At 43.4% G+C, this 15,794-nt stretch overlaps 1 protein-coding gene across 1 annotated transcript; it reads right to left on the bottom strand.

Moving 5' to 3' along the window:
- Positions 1-370: 370 nt before the first annotated feature.
- LOC308104814 (leucine-rich repeat-containing protein 3B-like) lies at positions 371-5,491 on the bottom strand. Its single transcript, XM_080455343.1, has 3 exons — positions 5,284-5,491; positions 4,359-4,427; positions 371-4,139 (listed from the first exon to the last, which is right to left on the bottom strand). Exons 1-3 carry the CDS (start codon positions 5,335-5,337, stop codon positions 3,297-3,299), a joined length of 966 nt encoding a protein of 321 aa, XP_080311469.1. The 5' UTR covers positions 5,338-5,491; the 3' UTR covers positions 371-3,296.
- Positions 5,492-15,794: the final 10,303 nt, after the last annotated feature.

The following is a 15,794-nucleotide window of genomic DNA, read 5'->3' as shown; positions in this document are numbered from 1 at the left end:
GCAGGTCGTCCATTGATCCGTGGGTCGGCGGTTCGAATCCCAACTCCTCCTGTCCACATGTCGAAGTGTCCTTGGGCAAGACACTGAACCCTACATTGCCTCCAATGATTCGGTCGGCGCTAGCTTGCCACCATTGGTGTGTGAATGTGGGAAAAGTGGGGACGCTGGCGTCGACTGTTCGCCGCTCCACCTCCCAATGCCCCCCCCTGTATGAATGAATGAACCATTGTAAAGCGCTTTGAGTAAGTTTGAGTACTTAGAAAAGCGCCATATAAATGCAATTCATTATTATTATTTTATTATTAAATGACACACACACACACACACACACACACACACTAAATTCTAATCATGCGTTCACACATCTGCATTTTCACCACAGAGCTGGAACAGGGTTGTTTGTTGTCGACTCCTCACACTGCAGCTGAAATAATTACTATTACTATACAATCCCAGCTCTCCTCTGTATCAAACTGCCTCGACGCCTTCTTTTAAAGATGGAGGGACACCGTTAGTAAGAATCTTTTTTCTTTTTTCTCTGTTTAACACAAGCATTAGGAAGGAAGGCAATAAGTTGAACAGGATTCACTGGTCAAGGACACGAGAAAACCACGATAAACACCTACAAAAAACTCGATTGAATCTGACATTTAAAAACGTGTCCATTGTGCTTTACGTAACATGTCTGATCTTTTCTTTTTTTTTTACAATCCACAGAGTTTGACTTTGACATTAAAGTTGATCAAAGACAACAAGACCATAAACATGAAACACTGAGGGAAGAAACGTTAGTTCTGTACAGTGCACACATGGGTGCAGTTATACATTATAGATAAGAAGCTTTATGGGGAGTCCAGAAAGCATTCCTTTAGTATTAAAGACATTAGAGACAGATCTCAACACTCAGGCAAGGAGCAGGACTGCAAGGCCTCACTTCCCTGGTTCCATGAACCTTGAAGCATCTTCATCATCATCATCATCATCATCATCATCATCATCCAGAGTTTCAATCTATGACTTCTGTTGTCCATAAACCATAAGCATCGGTCCATCTGTGACTCTCTGTTTTACAACCAACACGATAGGGAGTTGGTTTGCTGCTAGAAATGACCCTTTTATCAAAACAACATAATGACCTGTAAAGCTGTTATTTGGGCAACCAGTGAAAAAGCCAATGAAGTAAAACTGTTTCCACACAAAGTCTTTAGAGAAGACGAATAGCAGACTCAAATTAAACATGTTAGATTGTTTACGTAACCCTCCACCTGATAATAAAGGGTATTATTTTCCAGGAATATTTTCGTTTCAGGGTTTTGAAAAGCTGTGTGCGTCACAGGAGCATCAGGACGCCCTTTTTTTTTTAGTTAAAGTACATTTTTTCCAAAGTAACGACAGCAAATTAAGCGTGCGTTTAAAGCATGCAACCTTTCTAAACCATAAATGAGAATCACTTTTCCACTCCAAAGTTGTGACCCACCAACCACAGGGTTTTTACTGCATTGTATGTTATATGTCAGGACTAGGCCATGGCTGGTCTTTTGGCAGTATGTTTTCCACGGGGTTAAGACATTCTACTGTATATAGGCTACTGTAGGATAATAACATTATTATGTTATTAATGAGATTACATGTTCTCATAAGGTCAAATAATAACAAATCTTGATTATATAATGTACGGTAAAGGCTGTGGTCTATACATAATATATAATGTACGGTAAAGGCTGTGGTCTATACATTATATTTCTAAGTAATCGTCCACCATCACCATTATTTGTAAGCTACTGTATATCCCACAGCAAATGTAAACATTTTCCTGCCAAACGCAGCTCTTTGAAGTCAACAGCCAGCAGCTACAGCGTCCTAGAATATGATTCAATGTTCAGGCCAGATATTACAGTAGGTTTCATTAATATCATGAAAGCTGTTTAGAAGTTCCTGTGTGGAAAACAAGGAACATTTTCCAATAGCGTATTAACGTTCCAGCTTCAGAATCCACTCTGACACGTAATTAAAGGCATTGTGTATCATTAAGGTAAACATAAAATAAAACATCATGCCCAAAAATGTCCTTTCCTGTCAATTTGTCCCGATTTGTTTGTGTCGCAATGCACAATGCGTTGTGAGTTTGTATATCAGTTACTTTCAAGTAGCCAAAATATAAAAATAGGGCTTAAGAGTTTAAACTGTATATCATCTTGCTAGGGACCCCCGAGTCAAGGACCCCTGGGGGGTCCCTGGACCCCACTTGGAGAACCACTGCTTTGTGACATTAACGTGGCATCAAATAAATAGATTGGAGAACAAAGCTATCATTTGGTTCTTTTTATTTGATTTATTTCTCAGATTATGACCTAAAAAAATGATATTATATCCTATCAAAAATTTTAACCTGAGATTCAGATTTTCCAAGAGACAGGGACTAAATCTTCCCAACATTTTAGGGTTGTTTTTTGTAATAAAAAGCCATTCTTGGTTTCGTACTGACTGTAGAGTCTGTTTAGAGACTGTTTCTACATGATTCAGGTTCGTTGTTGAACTTGACATTCTGGGGAGGACCTTAAGAGAGCAATGTTCCACAACAGCTTTAAGCCTGAACCTCACCTTGATGTTTTAATTAGTGGCTCCCTGTCCCATTAACATCCCTGTCCCATTAACATCCCTGTTCCATCAACATCTCTGTCCCATTAACATCCCTGTTCCATGAACATCCCTGGTCCATTAACATCTCTGTCCCATTAACATCTCTGTCCCATTAACATCCCTGTCCCATTAACATCCCTGTTCCATCAACATCCCTGGTCCATTAACATCTCATCTGTATTCTTCTGCTTCCTTTCATACGGGCAGAAACCTTCTATTTAACTTTTTGTAAACTTCCTCAAACGAGAGCGTCCAAAGTAGTGAAAACAGCTGATCTGCAAGCTCACAGATCGGCCATGTTTTGGCAATCTATTTTTGCAAAAAGTGGGAAAGTGAAAGTGGTTAAGTGTGTCTGTGGGTTTTTATAAATATAATATTGAACCAATGAAAAATATTAACGATGTCATCAGTGATGTCATCAGACCACAGTGCCGATGTCATCAGTGATGTCATCAGACCACAGTGCTGATGTCATCAGTGATGTCATCACACCACAGTGATGATGTCATCAGTGATGTCATTAGTGATGTCATCAGTGATGTAATCAGACCACAGTGCTGATGTCATCAGACCACTGTACTGATGTCATCAGTGATGTCATCAGACCACAGTGCTGATGTCATCAGACCACAGTGCTGGTGTCATCAGTGATGTCATCAGACCACAGTGCTGATGTCATCAGCCTCGTCAGGTTTCTTGGGCTTGCTGGGGAGTGACTTGAGGTACTCGAGGTGTCGCCGGGCGTCCTCCTGGTTCTGCCGTACGTAGTAAACCACGTAGGAGATGACCATGGCGAACCAGCCAAACATGGTCACCAGCATGGCGTAGTCCGTGGTCCGCTTGGCCAGGTTGCAGAGGTCGGTGTCCACCGCCAGGAACGGCCGGCCCTCCTGGTCCCGGAGCTCCGAGCTGCGGCAGAGGACGCGCGCGGCCGCCTCGTGGTTGTGCGCCATGCCGCCCAACGCCTGCTGCAGCGCGCAGTCACAGTGCCAGGGGTTGTCGTCCACGATGACACGCGCCTTGAGCCGCGTGAAGGCGTCCTTGTGCACCGACGTGATGCGGTTGTGCGACAGGTCCAGCACCTGCAGCGTGGCCTCCACGCCGCTGAAGGCGCCCTCGCTCAGCGTCTCCACCGCGTTGTAGGACAGGTTGAGCTCCCGCAGGAGACGCAGGCCGTGGAAGGTGCGGTCCGGCACGGCGCCGATCTGGTTGTGGTCCAGCCGCAGAAGCACCGTGTCCACCGGCAGGTCCGGGGGAACCTCCTTCAGGCGGGACTGGGTGCAGGTGACGTTCAGGCCGTGCAGGTGGGCGTCGGCCCGCTGGCACAGGCAGCCCTTGGGGCACATGGAGGCGGAGGGGAAGCACAGGGCCATGAGGACCAGGCTCTGCAGGAGCAGCACCATGGGGAGGAGGTCCAGAAGAGTCATACCGCTGCATCCCGCCCGGGGGGCCCGAGACCCCAGAGCCCCCTGGTGGTCACTCCTCACACACAGCCCATCCTGGAGACAAGAAGTACATCCTTCATTCATTCATGTATTATATGTCTTACTGATGAATTGAGCAATACTTTTACTTTGGTACATTCAATATACAGTATTTTGATGCCAATACTTCTGTAGTTTTAAGTAACATTTTGAATTCAGGCCTTAACAGAGTATTTCTAACATTATGGTATTGATACTTTTACTTGAGTAAAAAAAGAGAAAAAAAGGGAGTACTTCTTCCACCAGTGCAGACGAGTCCTCAGCACCCGTCCTCTCCTCCCATTGGCCCAACGGGAGCTGCACCTGGAAGCACAGCATCAAACACCAATTTTCAATTTTTTTACTTTTACTTCTACTCCACTACATCTTAGAGGCAAATAATGGTACTTTTACTCCACTATAATTATTTGACAACTTTAGTTACTAGTTACTTTGTATATTTTGAATATTATTACAAAACACATACATTAACATCTTCAGCCCTATATATATATTTAGGCCATTTGAAATTAGCAGATTTACAAGCTCACAATGTGAGTTTGTAGATCAGCTATTTTCAATTGATTTGAATACATTTATTACATTTGAAAACTTTGTGAAATGGGGACATTCTGCATAACGGAGTACTTTTACTTTTTTTTAACTTTTTACTCAAGTACATTTTGAATTCCAGACTTTTACTTGTAACAGCTGTATTATTTCTACATTGCAGTATTGATACTTTTACTTGAGTAAAAAGATGTGAGTACTTGTTAAACTACAGGAAACGCCAGGTTTGGCTGGAAGTGTTTTTTTATGTCAGTTAATTTTCAAGGCTGTTACTTTTTGTTCAACAAAACGACATGTTTTTTCGTCAAAAGGTTCGAGTCCCATAAACACAGATCTATATTGAAAATAGCCAATCTACAAACTCACAACAATAATTCCGTCATACAGTCTCACGGAATCTCTGTATAACATTCGGAGATTGTGGAATAATAGTCTGGCTGCACAAGACTAGTGGGCACATAAACATTACTGGGCATCTCAATGTTAAAGGGTAAGACCACTTTGGTAGAGGTTTGGGTTGTGTAGTTACACAACCCAAACCTCTACCAAAGTGGTAGAGGTTTTTGATTTCTTTCCCACCTTTGGTGTTACATCATGGCAAGGTAGTTACCTTGCCATGATGTAACACCAAAGGTGGGAAAGAAATCAAAAATAATTGCTCCATTGATTAGAAATTGATAATTCAAAAATATGCTCCCATGATGCTGCCCTGTGTCTCCAGGGTTCTGCTTGTCTCTCCGTTCGACATGATTCAGATCTTTATCTTTATTAAATATGATTAAAAGTCAAACTAAACTAAAGTCTCTGCCGCTCGATCGAGCTCTCTACTCTACTGCTCAGTGTTGCCAGGTTTAGTGAGAGAAACAAGCAAGCAACCAGGTCCAGGAAAACAAGCCCAAAAAGAAGCAACTTTATTGGTTGCGTCTCTTGCTATTTTCAAAAACTCTTGGAATAAAATGTGGAATCTTTTTTTAAAAAGCCTAACGACACAAATGTGGTTACGGGGCTCCCTGGCACAAAACATTTTCAGATGGGGGTTATAGAGGGACAAATACATATTACTTTGGGGGGGTCCATGATATGAAAATATTTGTACTAGTTAAAATAATAAAACAATTGTGATACAAGACCAAATAATCAACTACACTTAAGAAACAAGGCCAAAAAATCGCAACCCACAAGAACCAATATTTACAGGCAACTTCACAGAAAGACAAGACCAAATGTCGCTTATAATAAGCGGACGTGGCAACGCTGCTACGGCTGCTGCTGCACCGTCCCATGGCCCGGGGCGACGGCCGCGCGATGATTGGCTCGGTCTTTTTGGGGGGGGGGTTGTCAGGGCAACCGCCAAAGAGTTGATTATTATATATATATATTTTTTTAAATGTAACTAAATTAACTTTTGGTACTTTAAGTATATTTTGAAGCTGATACTTTTGTACTTTTACTTTTTTAATATGGGACTGTTTTACTTAAGTAAAACATTTGAGTTATTTTTCCACCACTGGTTACAGAACGTCGTGTCGAAGTCGTTTCAACGTCTAAGCGCACTGCAGACGGGGTCTGACGTGGACGTCGTATCGACGTTGTTTCAGGGTCTGAATCTCTGTGGTCTGAATTGGACGTCGTATCGACGTCGTTTCGGCGTCTGACTAGGACGTCGTATCGACGTCGTTTCGGCGTCTGACTAGGACGTCGTATCGACGTCGTTTCGGCGTCTGACTAGGACGTCGTAGCGACGTCGTTTCGGCGTCTGACTAGGACGTCGTAGCGACGTCGTTTCGGCGTCTGAATTGAACGTCGTATCGACGTTGTATGGACGTCTTTTTGCGACGGTGGTTAGTGGTGGTTACAGAGGTCGACATTGGAAGTCGTATGGACGTCGTATGGACGTCAGTTGCTTCTGTGTTGAAGTGAGGTCTGTTGAAAAGACTGTCCGTGCAACATTGAATTATGGATTCAACGTTGCAAGGTCCCCAGTTTGATATGCACTAGGCCAGGGGTCTTCAACAGGGGGTCCGGGACCCCTAGGGGGTCCTCAACCCATAGTTACTACAAGGGGATCCGCCAAATCTTTGTGTGAAAGAAACCTTTTTGTCTTTCTTTTTTACATTAACGGTATAACAACCTTTTTTTACAGAAACCTAGCATCCCTACTCTGAGGGAACATTACCCGAAAATAGCCGATCTACAAGCTCACAACGCCTCGCAGCAGTTGTGAGCTTGTAGATCGGCTATTTTTGGCAAAGAGGGGTAACAAAGTGCCACAATCATTTTAACTTCATCGATACTTTATACGTTGGCTATTCACAAGGTTTATAAAAAAGATTAGGGTGGAACGGGGGGGGGGGGTCCAGATGACAGTGAAGTGACAATTTAAGGACATTTAAGACCTTTTTAATACCTCAAAAAAAGATGGAAAAAAGACAAGAAAGAAGCCCATTACTGCATCAAAAGTAATCAACAAACTATACTACTAAATATACTAACTACTAAAACTGGTCAAACATTGGCCAAATTGTCAAATAATATAAGAAAGAGGCAACATTTTTGAAAATAGCCAATCTACAAACTCACAACAATAATTCCGTCATACAGTCTCACGGAATCTCTGTATAACATTCGGAGATTGTGGAATAATAGTCTGGCTGCACAAGACTAGTGGGCACATAAACATTACTGGGCATCTCAATGTTAAAGGGTAAGACCACTTTGGTAGAGGTTTGGGTTGTGTAGTTACCTTGCCATGATGTAACTCCAAAGGTGGGAAAGAAATCAAAAATAATTGCTCCATTGATTAGAAATTGATAATTCAAAAATATGCTCCTCATTGACTTACATTGTATGGTAAAACAGCTCTCAAAGTCACTCTTTTAGCACATAAATGAACACACAGAAAGCTGGTTCAGACGGGAGCGTACTCAAGTTCCCTCAACCCTATGTACCCTCAGCCCTATGTTCCCTCAGCCCCATGTTCCCTCAGCCCTATGTTCCCTCATCCCAAAACAGACCCTATGTTCCCTCAGCCCTATGTTCCCTCATCCCAAAATAGACCCTATGTTCCCTCAGGCAGCCCTATGTTCCCTCAGCCCTATGTTCCTTCAGCCTTATGTTCCATCAGCCCTATGTAATATTATAATGTTTTGTCTGTCTGTCTGTCTGTCTGTCTGTCTGTCTGTCTGTCTGTCTGTCTGTCTGTCTGTCTGTCTGTCTGTCTGTCTGTCTGTCTGTCTGTCTGTATGCCTCTGTCTGTCTGCCTCTCACTGTCTGTCTGTCTGTCTGTCTGTCTGTCTGTCTGTCTGTCTGTCTGTCTGCCTCTCACTGTCTGTCTGTCTGTCTGCCTGTCTGCCTCTATCTCACTGTCTGTCTGTCTGTCTGCCTCTCTCTCACTGTCTGCCTGTCTGTCTGTCTGTCTGTCTGCCTCTCTCTCACTGTCTGTCTGTCTGTCTGTCTGTCTGTCTGTCTGTCTGCCTCTCTCTCACTGTCTGCCTGCCTGCCTGTCTGTCTGTCTGTCTGTCTGTCTTTCTGTCTGTCTGCCTGCCTCTCTCTCACTGTCTGTCTGTCTGTCTGTCTGTCTGTCTGTCTGTCTGTCTGTCTGTCTGTCTGTCTGTCTGTCTGTCTGTCTGTCTGTCTGTCTGTCTGTCTGTCTGTCTGTCTGTCTGTCTGTCTGTCTGTCTGTCTGTCTGTCTGTCTGTCTGTCTGTCTGTCTGTCTGTCTGTCTGTCTGTCTGTATGTCTGTATGTCTGCCTCTCACTGTCTGTCTGTCTGTCTGTCTGCCTCTCACTGTCTGTCTGTCTGTCTGTCTGCCTGTCTGCCTCTCTCTCACTGTACTTCTTCCACCAGTGCAGACGAGTCCTCAGCACCCGTCCTCTCCTCCCATTGGCCCAACGGGAGCTGCACCTGGAAGCACAGCATCAAACACCAATTTTCAGTACTTTTACTTCTACTCCACTACATCTTAGAGGCAAATAATGGTACTTTTACTCCACTATAATTATTTGACAACTTTAGTAACTAGTTACTTTGTATATTTTGATTATTATTACAAAACACATACATTAACAACTTCAGCCCTATATATATATTTAGGCCATTTGAAATTAGCAGATTTACAAGCTCACAATGTGAGTTTGTAGATCAGCTATTTTCAATTGATTTGAATACATTTATTACATTTGAAAACTTTGTGAAATGGGGACATTCTGCATAACGGAGTACTTTTACTTTTGGTACTTTTAAGTACATTTTGATACCAATACTTTTTTTTACTTTTTACTCAAGTACATTTTGAATTCCAGACTTTTACTTGTAACAGCTGTATTATTTCTACATTGCAGTATTGATACTTTTACTTGAGTAAAAAGATGTGAGTACTTGTTAAACTACAGGAAACGCCAGGTTTGGCTGGAAGTGGTTTTTTATGTCAGTTAATTTTCAAGGCTGTTACTTTTTGTTCAACAAAACGACATGTTTTTTCGTCAAAAGGTTCGAGTCCCATAAACACAGATCTATATTGAAAATAGCCAATCTACAAACTCACAACAATAATTCCGTCATACAGTCTCACGGAATCTCTGTATAACATTCGGAGATTGTGGAATAATAGTCTGGCTGCACAAGACTAGTGGGCACATAAACATTACTGGGCATCTCAATGTTAAAGGGTAAGACCACTTTGGTAGAGGTTTGGGTTGTGTAGTTACCTTGCCATGATGTAACACCAAAGGTGGGAAAGAAATCAAAAATAATTGCTCCATTGATTAGAAATTGATAATTCAAAAATATGCTCCCATGATGCTGCCCTGTGTCTCCAGGGTTCTGCTTGTCTCTCCGTTCGACATGATTCAGATCTTTATCTTTATTAAATATGATTAAAAGTCAAACTAAACTAAAGTCTCTGCCGCTCGATCGAGCTCTCTACTCTACTGCTCAGTGTTGCCAGGTTTAGTGAGAGAAACAAGCAAGCAACCAGGTCCAGGAAAACAAGCCCAAAAAGAAGCAACTTTATTGGTTGCGTCTCTTGCTATTTTCAAAAACTCTTGGAATAAAATGTGGAATCTTTTTTTAAATAGCCTAACGACACAAATGTGGTTACGGGGCTCCCTGGCACAAAACATTTTCAGATGGGGGTTATAGAGGGACAAATACATATTACTTTGGGGGGGTCCATGATATGAAAATATTTGTACTAGTTAAAATAATAAAACAATTGTGATACAAGACCAAATAATCAACTACACTTAAGAAACAAGGCCAAAAAATCGCAACCCACAAGAACCAATATTTACAGGCAACTTCACAGAAAGACAAGACCAAATGTCGCTTATAATAAGCGGACGTGGCAACGCTGCTACGGCTGCTGCTGCACCGTCCCATGGCCCGGGGCAACGGCCGCGCGATGATTGGCTCGGTCTTTTTGGGGGGGGGGTTGTCAGGGCAACCGCCAAAGAGTTGATTATTATATATATTTTTTTTTTTAAATGTAACTAAATTAACTTTTGGTACTTTAAGTATATTTTGAAGCTGATACTATTGTACTTTTACTTTTTTAATATGGGACTGTTTTACTTAAGTAAAACATTTGAGTTATTTTTCCACCACTGGTTACAGAACGTCGTGTCGAAGTCGTTTCAACGTCTAAGCGCACTGCAGACGGGGTCTGACGTGGACGTCGTATCGACGTTGTTTCAGGGTCTGAATCTCTGTGGTCTGAATTGGACGTCGTATCGACGTCGTTTCGGCGTCTGACTAGGACGTCGTATCGACGTCGTTTCGGCGTCTGACTAGGACGTCGTAGCGACGTCGTTTCGGCGTCTGACTAGGACGTCGTAGCGACGTCGTTTCGGCGTCTGACTAGGACGTCGTAGCGACGTCGTTTCGGCGTCTGACTTGAATGTCGTATCGACGTTGTATGGACGTCTTTTTGCGACGGTGGTTAGTGGTGGTTACAGAGGTCGACATTGGAAGTCTAGTCTAGACGCCGAGATGGACGGTCGCATGCGAACTAGCTCCCGACCGAGCTCTCACGAACGAGCTCTCGGGCGAACGAGCTCTCGCACTCACGGCAACATTTTTGCCAGTTTTTCACTGGATTTAATTCTCATCTTCATCCTTCTGTGGACGACGGATTCATTCCTCGAATATCCACAGAATCTACACCTGATGGAGACAGAAAAGGGGAATCCACGGGAAATGAAAAACGAAAAACACTCCGACTTCTATCTGATCGGCTCGACAGAATCAACGAAACATCTGGGATTCGCAGCTGGAGCTCTCCATACGCTCCTGGCCATGAATTCGGCTAGAAAGAAGAACGCGCCCCCGACAGGACGCATGGACAGAAGATATATAATCATCCTATTTCTTCTCCTGTCGGGTGATATCCACGTTAACCCAGGCCCAGTTACCACCAGGCAAACTTCTGCCCGTCTGGCGAGGGAGGAAAACTTTGCCAACGTAGCTAGCGTTGCTAACGTTGCTAACGTTGCCAACGGCAACGGGGAACAACAACAACGCCAGGCTAACACCGCAAGCTTTCTGTCCCAGCAAGCCAACGCACCCTCGGACTACATCGACACCGCAGCCGTCCTCAACGCACCACGAAGTCCTACGGAGAGACGCTGCGCGACCGAAGAAGCCGATCCACGGACACATCTTCTGGTGGCTTCAGGCGGCGCAGGGACCAGGATGGACCACCGAGAACACAGACGAAGGCCCCCCCCATCCCCCCACCCCCCAAGCTCCACAGCTGGTTGCTTACCTCCGAGAACCAGACAAAGGCCCCCCACCGCCCCCCAACCCCCACAGCTAGTTGCCTACGACGGAACAGATGCTTTGATGGACGCTAACACCACAACACCCCCCTCCCCCCTCGATACTGCTCCTCAACTTGATATCTCTGTGGACAAACACATCTCCATTGATCAAATGATCAAATCGTTCGGTGTTGGCTTGCACATGATTCACCTCAATGTGAATTCCCTTGTAGGAAACAAGCTAACACAAATCAAGCAGATGTTTTATGATGGTAAGGTTGACATTTTAACTTTCTCTGAAACTAAACTTGATCATACGATAAAGGACATTGAGATTGAAATTGAAAATTACAAACTTTTCAGAAATGATAGGAGCATTAATGGGAGAAACGGAGGTGGTGTATGCATGTATGTACATATTGACAATGAGTGCATCCTTCGCGAAGACCTGAAGGATGCAGCCATTGAAGCTGTGTGGGTCGAGATCATTTTTAAAAATTCCAAGCCTGTGCTAGTCGGTACCATATACAGACCTCCTAACCAGACTGATTTCTATGAAAGACTTGAGGAGTGTTTAGCTAAGGTGGAGTGTGCGGAGACGATTCTTCTTGGTGACTTTAACACAGACATGCTCTGTAAGGAAGCGTCAGTGTATAAGTCATTCAAAGGGTTTTGTCATCGGCACTCACTCCACCAGCTAATCACCCAGCCCACAAGGCTGTGTGTTTCCACTCAAACTACCATAGATCTCATTCTAGCAACGGACAAGGACAAAATCCTCAATAGTGGTGTTTCTACCTGTGGCATATCTGATCATAACATGATCTTCTGCACCAGAAAGAAACGTAAACCTAAGAACGGTTGCCACAAATCAGTCACGATCAGAGACCTCAAAAACTATAAGAGTGAGGACTTAGATCGCAGGCTAGAGGAACTGGACTGGTCCGACGTACTAAACAGCACACAGGTAGACGAATCTTGGCTTGGTTTCAAAACCAAATTCATTCAAATTTTGGACAGTGTGGCCCCCATGAAAACCGTCATGGTCAAATCCCGCCCGGTACCATGGATGAATTCGGACATCCTTACTGCCATGAAGGTCAGAAACAAAAAGTGTTCTGAGCTTCATAAAGGTAGGATCAAACTCGCCAGGTGTTTTAACAAAGGTCTCGAATCCCACGTAGCTAAACTTGTAAAAGAAAGAAACAAGCTAAGAAACAAGGTTAATCGCATGCTCGAACTAGCAGAAAAAAGCTTCCTCGATGACAAAATTGAGGAAAATAAAAGCAAACCACGAGAGCTTTGGAAGCTATTCAACAACCTACTAGGCTGCAGCAAGAAATTGAAAACCAGGTTTACAAACATAAGCCTCAAGGTGAATGACACTCTCATCACATCCAAACATGAAGTGAGTAAAATCCTCAACATATTCTTCACGACCATAACCTCAGATTTGGTTGAAAAACTTCCCCCTCACTCTGGGTGCTATGGTGAAGAACATGTTGACTCATTTTACAAAAAACAGGGTGTACGGAAAGATGATTTTAAACTCTCCCCTGTGAAAACAGAAGAGGTGTTTAAAAAATTGAGTGCTCTTCATCAACACAAAGCCACAGGCCTCGACAATATCCCCGCCAAATTTCTAAAAGACTCGGCCGCCTCCATTGCTCCAATCATTACCCACATAATAAACCTCTCCATCATACAGGGACGGGTCCCTAACGATTTCAAAAAAGCAAGGGTGACCCCTCTGTACAAAAAAGGAAACAAATTAGACCCTGGCAACTACCGCCCTATTTCTATTCTTAGCTCCATCTCGAAAGTCATGGAAAAAATAGTCTATGAACAGGTCGATAAGTATCTTGCCGAAAAAAATCTAATTTACAAATTCCAATCTGGTTTCAGAACAAACCACTCCACTGACACATGCCTTCTCTATTTGAACGACTCTATCAAACAAGATGTCGACAAGGGCAAATATTGCGGCATGGTCATGCTGGACCTCCAAAAGGCCTTTGACACCGTCAATCACCCAATTATGATCAATAAGCTCAAAGCAATAGGTTTTGATGATACGTCAGTGAACTGGATGAGATCCTACCTGGAAGGGAGGGAGCAAGTGGTGGAAGTAAACGGCACCCAGTCCCCCCCCCTCCCTGTGACTTGTGGTGTCCCTCAAGGAAGTATACTAGGACCTTTACTGTTCCTGATATATGTGAATGACATGTCATCGGCCTGCGACTGCAAGCTGTTCCTGTTCGCAGATGACTCGGCCCTGCTAGTCTCGGACAGGGACAGGCTGCAGGTTGAGAAAACTCTCAGCTCCGAACTCAACAAGATCTGCATCTGGCTCTCTGACAACAAACTTTCATTACACCTGGGTAAAACTGAATCCATCCTCTTTGGGTCCAGTCCTAACCTTAGCAAGGCAGAGAGTTTCACGATCAAAGTGGGTGATAATGTCATCAAAAGAAAGGATGAAATTACCTACCTGGGCTCCATCTTGGAGGCAAACCTCTCCGGTAACAAAAACGCCGAAAAAGTGATCAAAAATGTCAACCGAACAACACGCTATTTGTGGAGGATTGATCGCCTAGTCAGTAAGAATACTCTGAAGATTCTTGCAGGGGCCCTCATTCAAGGTCATTATGATTATGCATGCACTTCATGGTATCACAACACCTCCAAGGCCTTAAAAACAAGGCTCCAAACATCCCAAAACAAACTTGTAAGGCTACTTCTTGGCCTCAATCACAGAACCCATCTAACCCCTGCTCATTTTGCTAGGATTGGATGGCTTAGGGTTGAGGACAGAGTACAGCAACTTGCTATGGGCCTGGTCTTCAAGATACACCACAACATTGGGATCCCCCTGTATTTGTCAAAATACTTCAAAAATGTTAATGAAGTCCATGATCATAACACCAGAGGCAGCTCCACTGATCATGTTCAACCCAGATTTGGCTCAACTAAGGGTATGAACTCATTCTCATGCTATTCATCAAAAATGTGGAATGCCCTACCAAAAGGAGTAAAGGAGTGTAAAACCCTACTCACTTTCAAAACTGCCCTAAAGATACACCTTCAGGAGGCTGCAATTCGAAAATGGCCCCTGTCTAAGTCTTAACCTACCCCTCCCTACCCCCCCCCCCTCTTTCATTTTCCTCTTTTGTATATATATATATTATTTTTTTTCTCTCGTCATACCAGTAACCTGAAAGCTGATTGTATGACATTCTGTATAGTAGTGTGTATATCTGCCTGCCTCTTATATTTCATCATGATTTGTGTGCATGGGGTCCTCATCTTAAACAAGCGTAATGCTTAATGAGGGTTTCCAGTTTAGTAGACCTTGTATTGTGAATTTGTACTTCCATGTACTGTTATGTACTGTCATGTACTATTCTCATGTCTTTCTAAATAAACTACATCAATCAATCAATCAAAGTCGTATGGACGTCGTATGGACGTCGTATGGACGTCAAGTTGCTTCTGTGTTGAAGTGAGGTCTGTTGAAAAGACTGTCCGTGCAACATTGAATTATGGATTCAACGTTGCAAGGTCCCCAGTTTGATATGCACTAGGCCAGGGGTCTTCAACAGGGGGTCCGGGACCCCTAGGGGGTCCTCAACCCATAGTTACTACAAGGGGATCCGCCAAATCTTTGTGTGAAAGAAACCTTTTTGTCTTTCTTTTTTACATTAACGGTATAACAACCTTTTTTTACAGAAACCTAGCATCCCTACTCTGAGGGAACATTACCCGAAAATAGCCGATCTACAAGCTCACAACGCCTCGCAGCAGTTGTGAGCTTGTAGATCGGCTATTTTTGGCAAAGAGGGGTAACAAAGTGCCACAATCATTTTAACTTCATCGATACTTTATACGTTGGCTATTCACAAGGTTTATAAAAAAGATTAGGGTGGAACGGGGGGGGGGGGGGTGTGGAACGGGGGGGGGGGTCCAGATGACAGTGAAGTGACAATTTAAGGACATTTAAGACCTTTTTAATACCTCAAAAAAAGATGGAAAAAAGACAAGAAAGAAGCCCATTACTGCATCAAAAGTAATCAACAAACTATACTACTAAATATACTAACTACTAAAACTGGTCAAACATTGGCCAAATTGTCAAATAATATAAGAAAGAGGCAACATTTTTGAAAATAGCCAATCTACAAACTCACAACAATAATTCCGTCACACAGTCTCACGGAATCTCTGTATAACATTCGGAGATTGTGGAATAATAGTCTGGCTGCACAAGACTAGTGGGCACATAAACATTACTGGGCATCTCAATGTTAAAGGGTAAGACCACTTTGGTAGAGGTTTGGGTTGTGTAGTTACCTTGCCATGATGT

The sequence above is a fragment of the Gymnoscopelus braueri genome (assembly GCF_963280865.1).
Source record: "Gymnoscopelus braueri genome assembly, chromosome: 17".
Lineage (NCBI taxonomy): Eukaryota > Metazoa > Chordata > Actinopteri > Myctophiformes > Myctophidae > Gymnoscopelus > Gymnoscopelus braueri.
This window is presented reverse-complemented; position numbering and strand designations above follow the sequence as displayed.

Bases quoted from the DNA above. Each gene is read 5' to 3' on its own strand.
- LOC308104814 (XM_080455343.1), bottom strand. From the start codon at position 5,337: ATGGAGCAATTATTTTTGATTTCTTTCCCACCTTTGGTGTTACATCAT. The intron at 4,428-5,283 runs GTAACTACCTTG...CTGTGCTTCCAG, and splicing joins TGGTGTTACATCATGGCAAG to GTGCAGCTCCCGTTGGGCCA. The intron at 4,140-4,358 runs GTACTCCCTTTT...TCTTGTCTCCAG, and splicing joins CGTCTGCACTGGTGGAAGAA to GATGGGCTGTGTGTGAGGAG.